The sequence below is a fragment of the Vulpes lagopus genome, chromosome 21 (genome assembly GCF_018345385.1).
Source record: "Vulpes lagopus strain Blue_001 chromosome 21, ASM1834538v1, whole genome shotgun sequence".
In the NCBI taxonomy this organism is placed as follows: domain Eukaryota; kingdom Metazoa; phylum Chordata; class Mammalia; order Carnivora; family Canidae; genus Vulpes; species Vulpes lagopus.
In genome coordinates, this window is record NC_054844.1 from 14,602,704 (window position 1) to 14,622,410 (window position 19,707).

Sequence of the window (19,707 nt, forward strand, 5' to 3'; positions counted from 1 at the left end):
TATTGAATTAGGTCAAGATTTAAATCTTGTCATCACTGAAAAACACTTGAGTAATAACAGCTCTGGTTTATAGCACATCACTTAATTTCTAAAAAGAAAAATAATGAGGGATGTCACTGGAGAGAAAGTAAACTATTTTTAGAGAATGCATTTGAATTCTATTGGAAATAGTAATTCTTGGATTGAATATGGCTCAGTAATGCCCGGGCTTGAATTTTAGAATTTACAGCTGACCTAGGTCACTTAGGTTGAAGCCGAGAGAACTGTAGGAAGCAAACATCCAAGGAGGCATTTTGAAAATTCTTAGTTTAAACTTAAGTCGCTTGCAGCAGCAGAAAAAAAAATCACAAAATAAAATATCTATGCTGTAATCCTCATCTCTCTTGTATTTCAAAGTTGGGCCATGGCTTTGATGTGCAGATGCCAGGCCCCAAGGCAGGAAAGATTGGACAGACCTCTCACTTCTCTTTCCAGTAGACAGAACCCTGGTGAAGATGAGATACTAGACAGCAGCCATGGAAGAGTCTCTGCTCTGTGGCTGCTTTTTTTTGTTGTTAGCTTTCATTTTGGTTCCTTAGATCCAGAGGCAGTAGGTGGATATGTTAGACTCCATGGGTTAGTAATTAGACTGGGTTGAAAGAAAGACATTCAAATAGTTCAAAACTTTTGGGGAGGCTTAATCAAAGACAAATACACAAGAGTCTTCTCGGGTTGGTTGAGTTGTTTGTTTACAAGACACAAGTGAGTTCACTCTGTAAATGTTACCTTCAAGCAAGAAGACCTAGGACAAGTCAAAGATAGAATAGAAACATTTAACCAGAGAATACAGTATATAGCTACTGGTACATAATCACAATATATGCTATAATCTGAAGACTTTTGACAGATGTTGGTTTGGTTTTTAAGACAATTCCAGGAAAAATCAAAGTTTTAACATGCTGCTTCAGTCCTTCCTGGATCTCTTCAATCAAAAGCAAAAGCTGAAATAGATTGCGATCCTAGAGAGCAAAATAAAAAATATTTACCTACAGATTAAGACAAAGTAGATACTTGATACTCATCAAATAAATTAAATCAAATTCTGGCGTCCTATGGTATTGAAACAAATTTTAAAAGTGTAAAATTTAAAGTAAGGATATTGCTTTCATTTAGGCTGTAGATGATGTCTGAGAATCCTCTAATGATAAAACTTTAAATCAAAATTATTTTTGTCTGTAATACAATAGTTGACTCCAAACCAAATTATTTAAAAGATTTTCTCACATCAAACAAATGCAAGTAAAACTTATCCAACAGCTCCTTCAGAAGGGTGAGGGAGCTCAGTCATTCTTACAAGAATTTTGTTGAAGAATGGGATACAGAGGAGATATGGATGTACAGCAAATTGCAGTTTTGGAAAATGAATATTTTAAAAGTTTTGTGATATATTAACAATTCAAGCAAAATACAAATCCACATTTTCAAAACTTCTGTAGGAAAACTGGTTTGATAAACTATAGTTCTCACAACATAAGGTGGTTTGTGATATTATATTTAATATAGAAAAATAAGTACTAAGTTTACAAAAAGAAATAAATGATCACATAAACATTTATCCTTGGGCAGAGCCAAAATGTATTTTTTGTTACTGGCCTGTTATTGATATCAAGTTTTCTTGGCTTGGAAAAAAGAAAAACGAATTAGGAATTTTGAGATACAGACTCTGCCATGTATTTGTTAAATTATCTCTGCCAAATAATTTGAAGTCTCTGAGTCCTCATGGCTATTTTTATCTATTGAATGACAATATTCATGTTTGTGCATCCCAGATCTCAGGGTTGTTGCAAGAGGCAAATGGAAAAATGAATATGAAAGTTCTTTGAGAGGCACAACCCACCACATAAATGTACTTTGTTAATTATTGCTGTGGAGAACAGTCAACCCATAAGTATGGAGCAGTTTAGCACTCATGGATAATGAAAGTGTGTAAAGTGTTCTGATAGGTGTAATTTTTGGTACTTCAAGCACTGAAAATGGCCTTTCTTCCTTTTTTTCCACCTCCCCTTTGCCCATTTACTTCTCTTTTGCAGAACCCCTACCTGTAACCAGTGTTTCAATATATGACTATAAACCTTCTCCTGAAACAGGAGTCCTGTTTGAAATTCATTATCCAGAAAAATATAATGTTTTCACAAGAGTAAACATAAGCTACTGGGAAGGTAAAGACTTCCGAACAATGCTATATAAAGGTAAGAAGCAAAAGGAAGGGTGATAAATGAGGACTACTCTTTTTACATGATGTTTGCCAAATGGTTTTCTCTCTTGGTCTCAAGAGGTCTTACGATTCACTATCTGACCATGGAAGAACCATTAAAAATAGTTACTAATTTCTGAAAATCCTGTTTTGAGGAATCTTAGAACATCTGGTTTGCTAGAGTCACATGTAATACATAAGCACAAGAAATAGTCAAATTATTATACTTGTATGTTAATTTTGTCAAAAGCAGCATGTCTGGTACAAGAAATAAATTTGAACCTAAACTTAGAAGCATCTCACCTGTTTCCTCCTGAATATGTTAGAAGGTCATATCTAGAACTAAGGAGCAAAAAAGGTACCTTCCACCAAGTTTCGCTTGGAGGTGGTCCAAGATTATCCTCAAATGGGAATGATAATGCTTTTTGGTTCCTTTGGATGTATGTATCTGTAGACCAGCTAAATGATTGCATGAATATACAAAAGTTGGTTTTATTGTTTATACTGGCTTGATAGGGACCCTCTGGGGAGAGGAGAAAAAGAGAACCCTATGGGAATCTATCATTTTGAAAGAACCTGGTTGCCTTCTCTGAGTAGACTGTTGGGGAGAAGATGGAGAGGGAGGGAAGGAGGAAGGCCTTTCAGCTCTATTAGGAGTGAATTAGGATGGAAAGGACTTAGATACTCTCAGGATCCAATACTTTAACATTTCTCTCTGAGAGCATAGATGATGGCCATCAAAGTTGACTGGTTGTAACTGGAAATACATATTGGTGAGATGGAGAATGGGTACTGAAGCACACAAGGCATGATATCTAGGAAAGTGTCACTTTGATTTGCTACTTTTCCAAATTCATTTCTTCCATGGATTTCTTTTTTATAAGACATTGTTTACAATGCACACAGTGAATTTATAGTTTTTGTAACTTAAAAATCAAATAAATATAAACAGACTCCACAAGTTATGGCATTTTTAAATTTTCAATTAAAAGATATGTGCAGATTAATAAGTGCGGCTTTATTTGCTTATTGATCACATGTAAATACCAGTTTGTGAACGATTGAAAAGCATTCTCTGGAATTTTTGCTGAATTAAAAGCTAGGAGGTTTTTTTTTTTTTGAATTATTATTATTTTTTTATTGGAGTTCAATTTACCAACATATAGCATAACACCCAGTGCTCATCCCACCAAGTGCCCCCCTCAGTGCCCATCACCCAGTCACCACAAACCCCCACCCACCTCCCCTTCCACTACCCCTTGTTCACTTCCCAGAGTTAGGTGTCTCTCGTGTTTTGTCAAAAGCTAGGAGTTTTTTAAAAAGTCAATCTGCTCTCCATTTTAAGTTAATTGATTTTTAAATTTATTTTTGGCTTTTAGTTCAATAAATGGTACTTTTGGTTTCTTTCCCACATTTCTTTCTAATTTGGATTGGAATCTTAATTTTATTATTTTCTTCAATGTTTTCCAAATGAAATTTTTTTTCTTTCTTTCTTTCTTTCTTTCTTTCTTTCTTTCTTTCTTTCTTTCTTTCTTTCTTTCTTCTCTCTCTTTCTTTCTTTCTTTCTTTTTTCTTTTTCTTTCTTTCATCGTGTGTAGATAAACCATTCTACTTTAAAAATAGGCCAGTTTTTACAAGTAAGCCTAGTAAAAGCATGCCTTATAAAATTACTTTTTCCTAAATCATAAAATGGCAAAATATCTTTGATTTTTATCATAAAGTAAATGGCTAGCATAAACCTAATGTCTACAATTTCTATATGTTATCTTCTCCATTTAATAAACCAAATGTTCCTATAATAAAAACTTACTTCCAATGGTATCCAATTCTTGCAGAAAAAAAGCTTTTCAGGATTTTGGATCTAAAGATCCAAATTTTCATCTCTAATTTTATGCCAATTTTGTATTACTGACCATGCCAGAAGTTGCAGGAAATAATATCTTATGGCTATTTAATCATAATTGTTTAAAACTTTCTAGAAGTATGTGGCATTTAGGAGACCAAAAGTTTAATATGATTGTCTTTATTCTTCTCAGATTTCTTTAAGGGAAAAACAGTATTTAATCACTGGCTGCCAGGAATATGTTATAGTAATATTACTTTTCAGCTGGTATCTGAAGCAACTTTTAATAAAAGTACTCTTGTGGAGTACAGTGGCATCAGTCATGAACCCAAACAGCATAGAACTGGTAAGTCTTCTGAAGAATTAAATTTGTTAAAAAATAATTAAATCATATATTTGTTGCATGTATACTTTCTATTGTTCTGAGAAAAATACTGTCTTAGAGCAAAGAAATAAATATATATTTGTTCTACTCTAAAACAAATTATCAGTGTAAAAGGAACTGAGTAAAATATTTAAAAGAAAAATCTAAAATATGCCAATGTAATCATAGATTTATAATATTTAAATGGGAAAAAAGTACATGATACTACCAAAGGTTATAATTAAGTAACTTAACTTGATGAAGTAGACATCAGTTATTCTATAACCTGGCAAAATTCACATATGGCAGTAAAAATGATAGATGTACAGAATATCACATTATTAAAGGAAAATATTGGGATTCAGATGTATGTCTAAAACTTGTAGTGTTTAATTATTGTAGCATCACTAATAGGAAGCACTGTTATAGGATGGATGGATGGATGGGAGATAGATGGAAGAATGGATGGAAATAATATACACATTCTAAATGCCTATCACCAATATCAAGATAATTGACATTACCCATGCCTAATGTGCCCAAATCACTCATTAGGAATGTTGGAGAGGCCTTTTATATGGACATTGGGAATGGGGATTGTAATAGGTCACCCCCGAGACTCTGCTAATCTGAATTCTAAGATTTCATGATTTTCAATAATTAAGCCAAGTCAAAGAAACTTTACAGCTAAATAAGTGACTTACCTCATGGCAACATCTAAGATTCTATTTGTATTTTTCATTATTCAATTTAAGTAAGGAAGCAATATCAGTTGAGTGACTTCTACCTGGAAGTCGTTCTAAGTATGAGAGAGATGAAGACAAAGTCTGGTGAGATTTGTTTCCTGTCCTCAAAAATGATAGAGATACAATACAAATGGCCGTCCTTCAAGGCAGATTGTGATAAATGTCCTAGGAGGTACAAAATTACATAACTGCACAAAGGAAGGAAAGATTAATTTTTATTAGAAGTTCATGAAAGGGGTGATATTTAAGCTGCTATTTGAAGAATAAGTAGAAACTGTTGTAGGTAGACCACACACTGTGCCTTCATAATTTTCTACCTCTAGAAAAGTATGCTTCCATAATTCACAAACTAATTTTGTGCCTATATGTTTCATTCTGGAGAGGTGAGGAGTGAAGCTAAATTTCTAATATTTTGCTAATGTTTCTAAAGGTATATATGCAACTCTCCTAAATATAACTATGTCATAGGGAGAATTTTTATCTTGATAGCTAAGTACACTATAGCTGCTTTTTTGTAAGAAAGATCCAATGGCAGAGACTCAGTTTTTTTTTTAAAGGTGATTTTGATAAGCTGAAGAATATTTACACAACTCTGCTTTGGACATGGTTAAATTACCACATGGACAAGCATACTGTCATTAGTTAATGTATATCATTAGTTAATGTATCTGAAATATGAGTGGTGATACGCTCATGTGTGCACATTATGCACAAATTCTTAGATAAATGTGTATTTGACACCACAATAGTTCTTGATGTAGGTTATCTTTATACAGTAGAAGTAAAACTGACCTCTACTTTGTAAATCCACTTGTGTGTTTGACTCACTTATAGATTAAGTATTCATTATAACAGAATTAAAATTACTTGAAACTGAAAATTCCCTCTCTTACAGCCCCTTATCCACCTCGAAATATCTCGGTTCGTATTGTAAACTTGAACAAAAACAACTGGGAAGAACAGAGTGGCAATTTCCCAGAGGAATCGTTCATGAGATCCCAAGATACAGTGGGAAAAGACAAACTCTTCCATTTTACAGACGAAACCCCCGAAATTCCCTCTGGCAACATTTCTTCTGGTTGGCCCGATTTCAACAGCAGTGACTACGAAACTACATCCCAGCCCTATTGGTGGGGCAGTGCATCTGCCACCCCAGAAAGTGAAGATGACTTTGTCAGTGTCCTTCCCATGGAATATGAAAATAATAGTACGCTCAGTGAGACGGAAAAATCAACAGCAGGATCTCTCTCATTTTTTCCTGTACAAATGATACTGAATTGGTTGCCACCCAAACCACCCACCGCCTTCGATGGGTTCCATATCCACATAGAAAGAGAAGGTAAAGTAATAGGAAGTCAGCAAAAATAAGATATGGTGTGGAAAGGAAAGGACATTGAAATATGTTAAACCTAAAATATTTAGAAAAAAAAAAAAGACTTGATGGCAGGCAGTTAATATTTAAAGAAAAATTGTAAAGAAAGGGAAGAATTTGAGTAGCAATGCCCATGAAGACTAGAAAACAAAATTGAATAGGCAGAATCAGAATTCAAGGTTTGGGTAGTTTCTACATTGCAAGTACTAATAACTTGTGTATATTTCACTACCCAATATATCATGCGCCCCAGGCCACTGAGGAAAACCTTATGTTTGGAAAGATTTTGAATTAAAGTTCCAACCATCACAAATTACAAAATATGCTAGAGAAGTTTTCTGTTTTCTAATACACGATTTATGAAGCATGTAGCAAAACAATCTGACAAGAAGGCTACTTTCCCAAGAGCATCAGCCCTGTGTCCTCATCTAGCCTTAGGGTGTGCCTCTGGGGAACCAGCAGCACTCCACATTTTTCCCAAAGAGGAGCTGGTAGTAAAATAGAAAATGCACAGCCACTAGTATTTTCAACATAGCTGCTGTGTATCATATCCATTGATCCAGCATCTGAGAGCCATTCTTTGCATTTTAGCCCACTAACTTCTGAAAACCAGGGTTCTGGCCTTTAGTTAATTTGGGTCACAAATCACATCTAAATTATTGTTTGTTAGGTTTTTTGTTGTTGTTGTTGTTAGGTTTTTATAGTTATTTGCTGTTTGTTTTGTTTGTACAATAACATATTTCATTTTATACTTTCCAGTCTAGTAGTTAGGGTGGCAAAGTTGTCAGGTTGTCAATATTTGCAGTTCAAATGATAGCTGTTTTTTTTTTTCAGGGTAGGGCATTAGTACCATATAGTATAATATATTACATATTGTTTGCCTTTATTTTATTTAATAGAATAAGACACCAAAATCTGTGGATTCCTCTATACTGGATTGTAGAGCAATCGACCATATTCGAAAACCGTATAAAATTGAAATCCTTAAAAAAAAAAATTGAAATCCTTTGTCATTTCCAATTATTGAGTCAAAAGTTTTCACATTTACCTGGAATTACTTGTATAAAGATGTCCGTCTTCATCTGCTTTTAATCTTTTATTTTTCTGGTCCACAATATATTCTGTGGGAAATAGGTTCCTGTAACTCACAATTTTTTTAAATGAGTATTTCCATGAAGGTTCAATCATGCTTTTATCTGACTGCAGTGTGTTCTGTTGAAGGCTCTCGTAGTCACCAACTCCTGAGAACAACTTCAAATGAAGTAATAAGCAGCAGGAGGTGGACTTTGAAGCATGTAAAAACCATTTTTACTTTTAGAAAGTAAAATCTGGAAGAAGACAGGTGAACAAGTATTACTAGTGTCAGAAAACCTACTCAGAAGAATTTCCAATAAGAAATAATTCAATTCATTCTAAGGCATTTCTGGATATTTAATACTACCACAAAGAACTGATAAGATACTTAATGCTGGTTATTTTTTTATTCCTTATACTCAGATGAGAAAGTCGACTATCGTAATCTTCTCCTGACAGTCTCCTTCTATTCTGTGCATACAATGTTGTTGGGTGACATTAGATAAGAATGTGCAGTATATACTCATCTCTAAGTTTTATTGATTTGGATGCTATATTTTAGTTTGGTTATTTAAAAGTATCCTGAAAAACAAATTTGAATACTCGATCATGTTTCTTTTCTAGTACCTTTGATGAAGATGTATAATTAAACATGACAAAAAGGAAACAGTATAAAAAATACTTATTTTTAAAATTAATTGACTTGTCCACATTCAAGGCCCTTTTAGGTTTCAATTCATATATATTCTCCTTTTTTTATATATGATTCAGAAAACTTTACTGAATATTTGACAGTGGATGAAGAAGCACATGAATTTGTTGCGGAACTGAAGGAGCCTGGGAAATATAAGTTATCCGTGACAACCTTTAGTTCCGCAGGATCTTGTGACACTCGGAAAAGTCAGTCAGCAAAATCACTCAGTTTTTATATCAGTAAGTACCAAAGAGACTATTTTGCACTTACAGGGGAGCTAGGACAATGGAACTGGGGAGATTAATGATGCTCGGGCATCAATTATTCATCAAACCTCAGAGACCCTGAGAAATTGTCAAGGTCAGAAGAGGCCCAGATCCATGAGATTTTGACAGCAGAGGAAATATATGTATGTTTAATAGTAGCAAACCTACCCAGAGATTTAACTTACGCATTTTTTTATTATTGTGATAATTGAACATTTATTAGGCTGACCTTCCACACTAGCCAGAACAAACTATCCAAGAACATGGACACACTGTTTAGGAAATATGACTTTTGTTTGAGGACTTATAGAAAATTTATGTTGTTGGACTGTGGGGAAAGTCTCATTAGAATATTGAGCTGAGATAATTCAAAAGAAAAACAGATTTAAGTGTAGTAAGACCTAGGTCGTCACCATAAATTTGGCATAAGAAAACAAGGCTAGAGCATCCTAAAAGCTCCACTGTCAAGTCTTAGGATGGTTTCTACTGATTCTATGAGGGGCATTAACCGAGCAAATACCTAGCCTCCCAAAACTACACAAATCATGCATATCTGTAATGGTTTCAGCTTATCTGAATATGTTCACCAGAGGTTTAGAAGCCAAACATCAGTTAGCTAGTTTATCAGCAGTTAAATATGCCTCCCATCAGCAGAAAGAAAAAAACCAGAAGGCAATGGATAAAAATGGCTCTTCAAAAAAGATTATCGAAAAAAAAAAAAAAAAAAGATTATCGCCATATATACTTTATCACCTTCTCCAAAGGCAAAATACCACCTTTCACCAAATAATTCTCAAAAGGGTAGGTGGGAGAATGAGAAGGGGGACAGAGGGAAGAGATCAGTTTATTTAACAACTGAAAAATGTTCAAAGCGTTCTATGTAGCATTTCTACTTAAGAACCTAAAAATATCACTACTGGTAAGAGGCCTAAAGATCCATTAGATATACAGAAAGAATAGTCATGATTGCTTGCATGTCTTTTGGTTATAGAAGATCTCTGATGTGAGGTCACTAGAGAATGAGAACAAAGTTTAGTATTCGGTTTTTCCCATTAAGTTTTGTTTTTTTTTTTGAGATTTTATTTATTTATTCATGAGAGACACAGAGAGAGAGAGATTGAGAGAGAGAGAGAAGCAGAGACACAGGCGGAGGGAGAAGCAGGCTTCCCGCAAGGAGCCGGATATGGGACTCGATCCCGGATTCCGGGATCACACCCTGAGCTGAAGGCAGATGCTCAACCGCTGAGCCACCCAGGTGTCCCTCCCATGAAGCATAAAGTGTTTTATTAACAAAAAGATTTCCCTGTCAGTAGCGATCCACCACAAGTGTCAACAGCTCTTGGCAAAGCTCCTTCAGCTATTCTGGCCATGCTGGCCCTTCCCTTCTCTGAATTTCTACTGAGTTTCATAGGGAACAACACAAAATACAGAGCTTATTTGTGTATAATAGTTTTCTAGATTTGTTTTATTTGTGTATGTCTTGCCTCTTATACCAAATTATAGAGTCTTAGCCTAGGGCCCATATTTATACTATTTTATTAATTCTGTTGTACATTTAGCAGATATTCACGGAACTACTTTCATGTGTTGGGCGCTCTGCTCTAGAGTATCCAGATTGACTAGTACTGTTGAGAATGTTGTAGAATTGCTAAAAATATGATTATTTCAAAGAGATGTATATTAATATTCATCTAGAAAAGTATAGGGCACTAAAAATTTTGGTTTTTTTTAATTTTATTTGCCAATAAAATAATGATATTTTTCGTGCTTATGACATTCCCCTCTGCAATAATGAATTATTCAAGTGTACTGTATATACACCTTTAGTTTAAAATGGGATATTATAGATATAAATACTACACTCAACTGAGTAAGCCCCCTCAACATAGTGCGGACTCATGCCAGCTAATTATATTAGCAGCCCATTTTCCTGACCAAACTGTTCCAGTGTTAAGCTATGACATTAATATTTATTAAATTACATCAACATTTATGTTTGTCTTGTTGCATTATGACTTGTATTAACGCAGTTTTGAAGGCTATCCTCAGAGATGCAAAGGAAGATAGACATTTACCTTAGCCTCCCAACAGCCTTATATTTCAGTTATCCCCATGTTTCAGGTGGGAAAAAAAACTGAGTCACAGAAAGTTTAGTGACTTTCCCAAGTGTCCAAATGAGGACTAGAGCCTAGGAATATTTGACAGCAAAGTCCATTTCCATGTAGCCTGCAGCGACCCATTATCTTGGCTTGATTAGCAGGTTAGTCCTAACGTAAAAAGTCCTAACATTAAAAAAAAAAAAAAAAATTGAAGGAGAGAATTCATTTTGCTTCCTCCAACCATGGCTCACTGTGGCCCTAGGACCACAGGAATCTTCCTCACAATGATGATAATACCTCAAATTTACATAATTCTCTAACACATGTGATCTCATTTGATGCCAGTGATAGATGGCATCCTGATAAATTGTCACAAAACTTTGATCCAGGAGACCAGAAGTCTGGGTTGGGCCCCAAGCACTTACTAGCTCTGTGACATTGGACAGGTCATACACATCTCTGGGCCTCAGTGTTCTCATCAGTTAAATGAAGTATTGGATCTCTCAGGTGTTCAATTCTAACATTCTATGATTTAATCCATCTGGCCGGTACATTGGCAGAGTCAGAGAAGCTAAATCATTTGCCCAAGGTTACATCATTAATAATGAGCAAAGTTGAGTTTTGGTCACCTTTCCTGTCTCCAAACCAGAATTTTCCCCAGGCTCCTAGTGTCCCCAGAGGTTTCATGCAGGGGTTGAGAGCATGGATTCTGGAAGCAGCCTTCCTGTGGGTGAATCCCAGCTCTACTTACCCTATCTCTGCCCCAGCGCCCTCATCTGAAACTGGGATTAATACTCATACTTATCTCATGGGTCTGTTATGAAAGTTAAAGAATTAAGTATGGAAACATACGTAAGCCTAAAACAAAGCCTACGACATGCCGAATGCTCTCTTTGCCATCATTATTATTATCGTTTTTTTTTATTGTCATGATCTCCCTGGCCCCATTTGCTGTGAGCCTGAGATGGCTGTCCCCAGCAGAAACACTTGCTCCTTTTCCCCTCCTGGGTTCCAGCCCAGGAATACAGCTCCCTCTTAAGACACTGGGAAGCGTATCCTCAGTAAATAAAGGAAGGTTGCACATGTGCATTTCAACAAGGAACTTCTGTAGATAATAACCACCTCACCCCTTCTAGATCCTTCCTATGTGTCAGGCACTGGGCTAATAACCACTTGAGCAACTTAAGAGAACAAAGCTAACAGTGGGCACTTCTGTGGAGACACTTTATAATGAGGAACCCACCATGACCCTCAAATTATCACCCAGATCTCAGGCAGCTTCTGTAATTGAGTCGGCCTGCTGCCTACTTCCTCGCTAATATGATCGCACCCCACCTCTTTGATCCTGCTGTTACCAAATTTAAAATCTTTTCACACGATGGCAGTAGAGGCTAATTTGAATCTCAAAGTAATTATTTCTAGAGATGGAAGATCCTAACGGCAAAGGAATTGTAAACACTGATGCAATGACCCCCCTTCCACACCCACGCTTCTTGAAAAGAAAAGTAAATTTTCTCTGGTGGAGAATTTACGAGGCTAACCTCTGAGGCACAGGACAGCTCAAGTGGAGCTGTCTGTCTGTCTGTCTGTCCATAGAATGCTCCCATTGCTGCTGCCACCGCTGGCCTTAGATCCAAGGGTGAGGCCAGCTGGGCAGGGCCAGAGAGCCATGCCGGCCCAGCTGCCAGTCTTACTTTGATCTGTGTAAGGGCAAAAAGGAAAACAACCTGAGTTTTGAAACTAGACTCTGTGATCTCCACCAGCTCAGCATGAAACCTTGTGCTCTTATTTGAAATGTCCAGGCCCTTTGGGAGAGTGGATCGAAGAGCTGACCGAGAAGCCCCAGCATGTGAGCGTCCACGTTTTAAGCTCAACCACCGCTTTGATGTCCTGGACGTCTTCCCAAGAGAACTACAACGGCACCATCGTGTCTGTGGTGTCACTCACCTGCCAGAAACAGAAGGAGAGCCAGAGGCTGGAAAAGCAGTACTGCACTCAGGTAAAGGCGCAGGGGAAAATAGAAACAAAAAGCAAAACAGGCCGAGGGGCGTGCTCACCCCTGCAGCCCAGGAGACCATGGCAAGAGGGGGTGCCGGGGTCCCCCCACGTGATTTGTGAGTGGGAAATGAGTGTGCATGGTTCTCCAGTTGCAGTCCTCTTCCCTCTCCCTCTGAGGATTACCCGCTTCCTTTTATTTTCAAGCTTCGTTCAAGACACCTACAATGTGCCAGGTACTCAGATAGATGTTGGGGATCTAGGTGATTTTTTTTTTTTTTTTTGATCTAGGTGATTTCTGTGTCTGCCTCTTGCAGAGTCTGTAACCTAGTGAGAACAATGTGTGAGGGAGCACACAGTCACTGCTGAGCATAAAATAAGGCCTAGGCTAAAAAGAAATGATTGAGAGGCTCTAGGAGTTCATGGAAAGAAAGAGCTGGGGAGGAGTAAATATGGAATTGGGGCAAGAAGATTTGGAAACTGGCCAGGAAAACTTTTCCCAGGGTAGGAGACAACCAAGCAGAAGGTTCTGGGGAAGTTTTGTTGGCTGGTTGGTTGGTTTTATTCTTTTCCATTCTTTTTCTTGTTACTTGAAATATAAATAGGGTCATTCATGTGCACTGAAAAAATAATTCAAAAATTAAAAGTACTAAGGTAAGAAACTCCCCTTTCACTAATCACAGCTGAGAGGAGCTTTGAAGGATAAATAGGAGTTAGGTAAGCATGAGGGAGCCTGAGGGGCAAGCGAAAATGGGGTGCAAATCAGTAGTTCTAGGAATGGCTACTACGATGAGTTTCCATGCCCAGCCACCAGTCCTGAGCAGAAACCCTGCCACATGCCCCCGGGGCAGACCTTGCTTCCCATCACCCTGAGTATCCATGGGGAGTATGGAGCTCAGCCCTACTTTCCTAAAACCTTGTTTTATTTTTTTTCCTAAGATCAAATTCACTGATTCCCGGTGTCTTAAGGACACAATATTTACTTCCTTAAAGGCAAAAAAAAAAAAAAAAAAAAAGAAAGAAATTATCAACTCGTGTGTCATGCACTGGAAATATAATACTCAAAAACGTTTGGCACATGAAAGCTTTTTGGAACGTTTCCATTTATCCCAGGAAAGTTAGGCAGTTAGTGAAACTCAAAGAATGAGGAACTTTGAGTTGATAAGATGAACTCAGGACTCATGGCCTTTGGAGTGCTAGAAGGGCTTAGGAGTGTTGAGATAAGCCCTTCCTTGAAGATGCAGCTACCCCTTGACTTGAATTAAATTAAGGAGTAAATATGCTAAACCAATTAACTTGTAATCACGACTCACTATGCAGCTTAGTAGATTCCTTTCCTGAGGAGAGGAAAGATGGCTGACTCGTCACATTGGTAGAAAAATGGGTTTCTCTTATAGAACATGACACAGAACTTGACCGCTCCAAGGTGCATTTCTTCGTCCCTCGTCTAATGCACAAATTACATATCTTTTGCACAGAAGCCAGAGGCTAACGGTATTGATAGAGATTGTAAATTATAAATGAGCCAGGAAAGACCAGTCTCAGTGCACTTTGACAATGCCTTCTTGAGATGCAAACATGAAACTGTTCAGGATTATAGGCAAAGAAGCCAATATTTAAAATGGAGGGTGGGATCTAGGACCCAGTGTGAGGTGTTATCTCAATTACAAGAACATTTTGAAGATTGTGTTATTACACCAACATTATCCATTGCCCTACTACTACTACTACTACTACTACTACTACTACTACTACACACACACACACACACACACGCACACACATACATTTTTAGATGAGGAAATATCCATTCAGAAAATCTCAAAAATGAGTGCCTGGGTGGCACAGTTGGTTAAGTGTCTGACTCTTGGTTTCAGCTCAGGTCATTATTTTAAGGTCGTGAAAATGAACCCCTCATCGGGCTCAGCATGGAGTCAGCTTGAGATCCTCTCCCTCTGCCCCTCCGCCTGGCTTGCGCTCTCTCTCTCAAAATAAATAATTAATTAATTAATTAGAAAAAAATCTCAAAAACTGGCCTGCAGTCATGTGGCCATTAATCAAAAGAGCCCAGAAAATATTATCCCAGTATTTGGTCTGATTTGGGCTTATTTCTCAAAGCAACCTTTATCCAAAAGGAAAAAATAATAGTATTTCTTTAATTCTGTATTCAATGGTACTGTGATTACATTAAAATTCAAAATGCAGCTCAAAACTAAGAGTGATTCTAAAGCCAGACACATACAGTAGTATTCACCCCCTTAATTCATGATTTCACTTTCCATGGATACAGTGTCCCATGCTCACCTGTGGGCCAGAAACAGATGATCCTCCACCAACATATAGTCAGAAGGTCAGTAGTAGCCTAGCAAGGGGCTATCAAGGGTCTATTTCATTCACCCCAATTCATCTCATCATGTAGACATTTTATCATCTCACAACATCATAAGAAGGGTGAATACAGTACAATGAGATATTTTGAGAGAGACTACATTTACATAACTTTTATTGTAGCATATGGTTGTAATCCTTTTTATTATTGGTTATTGTTAATCTCTTACTATGCCTAATTTACAAATTAAACTTTACAGCAAGTATATGTGTATGTATAGGAAAGAACATAATACGTATAGGGTTCAGTACTACCCATGGTTTCAGACATCCATTGGGGGGAGTCTCAGAACAACATATCCCTTGCAGATAAGGGGACACTATAGTATTAACAGATAATATAATGTTTCACTATTTTATACTTTCACTTGCCCTACTTTGCTTCTACCAGTGACTATACCACAGGATCGTTGCTTTATACATTAGATACATCATCCATGAGACTCCCTGCTAGTGCCTCTACTCTTCCTTACACCACCACTGATTTCTGTGTGCTAGGTGGGTCCTGCATAAGATCCTAGAAATAAAACAGATTTGACTTGAACCTTAAGTTTGTGAAGCTTAGAGTCTGACCTACCAAGTAGGTACATTGTACCCATTAGTTTGAATTTTTCCTCATCATGTATATGCTCTTCACGTCTGGTTGTTGTTTTGGGTATGAGTTTGCATGCAAATGTTCAGAGAAAAGGGTGTTTTGTGATGTATGCCTCCTAACAACCATTTCAGTGCTCTTCATTAATAAATATATGTTGAACATAAAGTCTGTGCTCTATAAGTGTTATATACATAAAGGATCCGGTCAATTCTTCAAAGTAAATGTGCTTTCAGTACTTTCTCCAAAGTCTCACACACAATCATAAATTTCAGGATTAAAAAACCTCATATATGAATGTAAATTTATTTTCACATGTGATCTGCCTTGGTCCCCAAGTGTTTTCTGACAATGTACATACCCAGTTATTAAGTCTGTCATGTATTTCCTATGCTCTCTAAGACATCTTTCCTCCTATTTCTTTAGCTGGGGAGGAACAGGACTGGTGCCTCATCAGAGGGGTGTTGGACTGAACTAAATTCTCTGGAATGGCAATGGAGCCAGTTGGGAATGAGAGAGAGGAAATAGTGGAATACAAAGGAGGGATGAAAACTGGGGGAGAAGGTGTGGAATGATTCTCCTCTGGAGAATAAAATATGTATTATTTAGGAGGGAGAATTCAGGGGCATTTCTCCTGCCTGCCTTCAGTCTACCTACCCAAAGGTGATCCAGGATAAATATTAGGGTATGGAGGGATGGAAGCTCAGATACAGGCTGGTGGTTCAGTAAATATTCAAAAACAAGACGGCAGGAAGGAATTAGGGTTTATTATTTGTTACCAAGGTAATTTTTTAAAATAGTGCTTATATATATATATATATATATATATATATATATATATATATATTATATATACACATAGTTGCTTCTTTATGAAAAAAAATAGGGGTGCTGAGTGGCTTAGTCAGCATCTGACTTCAGCTGAGGTCTTAATCTCAAGGTCCTGGGGTTCAATACTCTATGGAGCCTGCTAGGAGCCCCACCTTTAGCTCCTCTTCAAGCCCGAGGTCAAGACAATCGCTCTGTATTCAGTGGGGAGTCTGCTTGTCCCTCTCGCTCTGCCCCTCACCCCGCTCATGCTCTCTCTCTTTCTCTCTCAAATAAATTAATGAAATCATCTTAAAAAGAAGTATAATGTCCCTAGGATGAATTTATTAAGATGGCATGTTTTATGTATCAAGGTGTAATTGATGTATATAACATTATATTAGTTTCAGGTGTATAACATAATGATTCAATAGTTGCATGCATTGAGAAATGATCATCACAATAAACCTAGTTGCCATCCATCACCGTACAATGTTACAAAATTTTTTTCTAATGATGAGAATTTTTAAGATTTATTCTCTTAGCAATTTTCAAATATGCAACACAATATTACTGACTGCAGTCATCATACCATAGGTTACATTGCTATGACTTGTTTATTTTATAAGTGTAACTTTGTACCTCTTGACCCTCTTGACCCTTATCATCTACCTCCCACTCCGCTCCCCTCTGGCAACCACCATTCTGTTCACTGTAACTAAGAGTTTTGTTTTGTTTTGTCTGCTCATTTGATTTGCTTTTTTTGTTTCCACACAGTGAAATCATACAATATTTGTCTTTCTCCAACTGATTTCACTAGCATGATATCCTCAGGGTATTAAATATGATGGTATATTTAAGTGGCTCCGATTTCATGTAGTCATTTGAATAATCAGAATCAACCACTTGCTTAAAATATTATCAAACCAAAGAAACTTTACCACCCTGAAGCAGTCTACACTTTTTTTGTCCTGCTATGCTAAACATTCTAAATGAGTGATTAATGAGCTATGTTAGCATTCAGAGGTATGCCTGCCTAGATGTCTATGATGTGCTGTTAAGTTTTAAAGAAAAGTTTGGAGCAAGTTAATAATTAACACCTATATGGGTCAATATAATGTTATTTATGTATATATGTATTGAGGAGGGTCTGCAGATTGCCTACCAATATGTTGGAAATGAGGAGAGGAAGACCGAAAAATTGCCAGTTTACTTCATTTGCTCTTCTACTGTGCGAATAATTTCCACAATGAACATTTACTAGTTTTATCATTTAAAAATTTATTTTAAAGAAGTAAGACAGCATTACTTAGTTTTGTGCAATATACACGTCTTGTTTATGGTTTGTCTCTTTGAGAAAAGCTCTATCAGATATCTAGTTGGCTAACTCTGCCTAGATGACTGCCAGCAGAATTCACATTTGAAAACATAGGTAAAAAAATCTTATAGGAGTATAAACAGGAAAGAAAGGAGGGAAATGCTAATGTATTCATTCAACTTAATTTTATTTTGCTTAAGTTATTGGAAAAGAAATTATGATATGCTTGTCTCCCTACTTAACTTTTAGAGCAAGTTCTACCAATTCAAATTATACAATTTTTATTGTGTAGAATCAGTTTCCAGTATCAGAAGGTTTTAAAATTCATATCATATCAATTCTGTGTTTATTCTTAAAATTATAATGAAGCTGAATTAAAAAAAAAAACCTTATAGCATAGGTAAGCTGTCAACGATACTGTTCTTCATTGATTTATGCTCCTTTCCACAGCAAATTTTATGTTATGTACCCTAGAAGCCAAAAAAATTGCTGAGTAATGAGTTACCTCTATTGGTACTCTAGTTTAAGCATCCTCTGGGAGGTATATATCATAGTATTATCTATAGTTTATCAATCAGGAAACCAAGGTAAGAATTGTAAATAAATTATAAATAAACTTTCATGCTTACAAAAGAGTAGAGGCAGGATTTGATTTCAGGCAGTCTGAATAGAGAAGAGCCTGTGTTCTTCCTACTAAGCAAGACTTTCTTAAATATTAGAGGTACTAAAGGTCAAAGTCACACACTTCTTGACCTGTAAGCTGAAGTATCAATCCTAGTGCACACCAACATTTTAAACTTTAATAAGTACATTTCATTCATCTATCTGTTCTGTCTTTCTCTATATTGTATTTGTTACCAAAACAAAAGTTTTTTTCTTTAAAAGAACAGCAAAAGAGAGCTCATCTAAAGGAGAAATATTTTCTTCGACATTATTTTATAGGGTCACAATAGCCTTGAGAAGCACTTATCAATGTACCTCCGTGCTGAGTCCCGTGACTTGCCCGGAACAGGCGTTAGAGGTCACAATACTAGGCTTCCAGTCCCGGCGCTGAATCTAAATATGTGACCTTGGCCATTTCCTGGCTTTACTTTCTTGATCTATTAAATGAGAGATTTGGAGCAGATAATCTCTGAGGTCATTTCCATCTCTATAATTAGATATTATATGCTTCTAAGTGAGGAGAGACTAAAGACATTCCTGCACTGATCTTTGTATGTTTTTAGCTGACACCACAGTTTAGGATGTCAGACTCCCCTTATGGTATTGCTGATTTGATTATGGTTAGAGGCTGACGCGTCTCTAATGTACATAGTTGAAATTGACATTGATGGGTATAAAGCAGTTCGCGGGGCTTATTAAATCCAGCCATAGAATTTGAATGTTCTGGGTTCCCCTCAGTGTTCACATAAACTATAAATCATCCTAATTTTGAAATCTGACCTTCCCCAGAACAAGCAAAGGCTTCTGGATTTCAAAGGCATCCACAGAGAGTCCCTGAATATGATATCAGCCTTTGTGTCACATTATGAAAGCCCAGCTCTATATAAATCATATCGGGTGTTTGGTTTAAAGGTGAACTCAAGCAAATCTATTATTGAAAATCTGGTTCCCGGTGCCCAGTACCAGGTCGTGATGTACCTAAGAAAAGGCCCTTTGATTGGACCACCTTCAGATCCTGTGACATTTGCTATTGGTAAGTTGCCAGCCTCAAGAATAACTATCAGAGTACTGTTTTGGTTTGTTTTGTTTTGTTTTGTTTGTTTTTTTGTTTTTGCGGCTTGGGGGTTCAATGCCTACGCCCAAATCATTATCATCATAAATGGGGGGGACCCATGCTCATCCAATATTCTACATTCAGCGTAATAAATGACTATAGTTGTATACCTGAGGATTATCGTTAGCATCAATGACTC

The 19,707-nt window shown here is 36.8% G+C and overlaps 1 protein-coding gene across 2 annotated transcripts in view; it reads left to right on the forward strand.

Moving 5' to 3' along the window:
• PTPRO (protein tyrosine phosphatase receptor type O) overlaps positions 1-19,707 on the forward strand; it is a 239,848-nt gene that overhangs the window by 144,802 nt on the left and 75,339 nt on the right. For both annotated transcript variants that reach the window (XM_041736849.1, XM_041736848.1), the window contains exons 3-8: positions 2,070-2,228; positions 4,270-4,422; positions 6,082-6,525; positions 8,404-8,565; positions 12,494-12,690; positions 19,367-19,487. In XM_041736849.1, the coding sequence (XP_041592783.1) occupies positions 2,070-2,228; positions 4,270-4,422; positions 6,082-6,525; positions 8,404-8,565; positions 12,494-12,690; positions 19,367-19,487 (1,236 nt within the window). The remainder of the gene's footprint in view (positions 1-2,069; positions 2,229-4,269; positions 4,423-6,081; positions 6,526-8,403; positions 8,566-12,493; positions 12,691-19,366; positions 19,488-19,707) is intronic.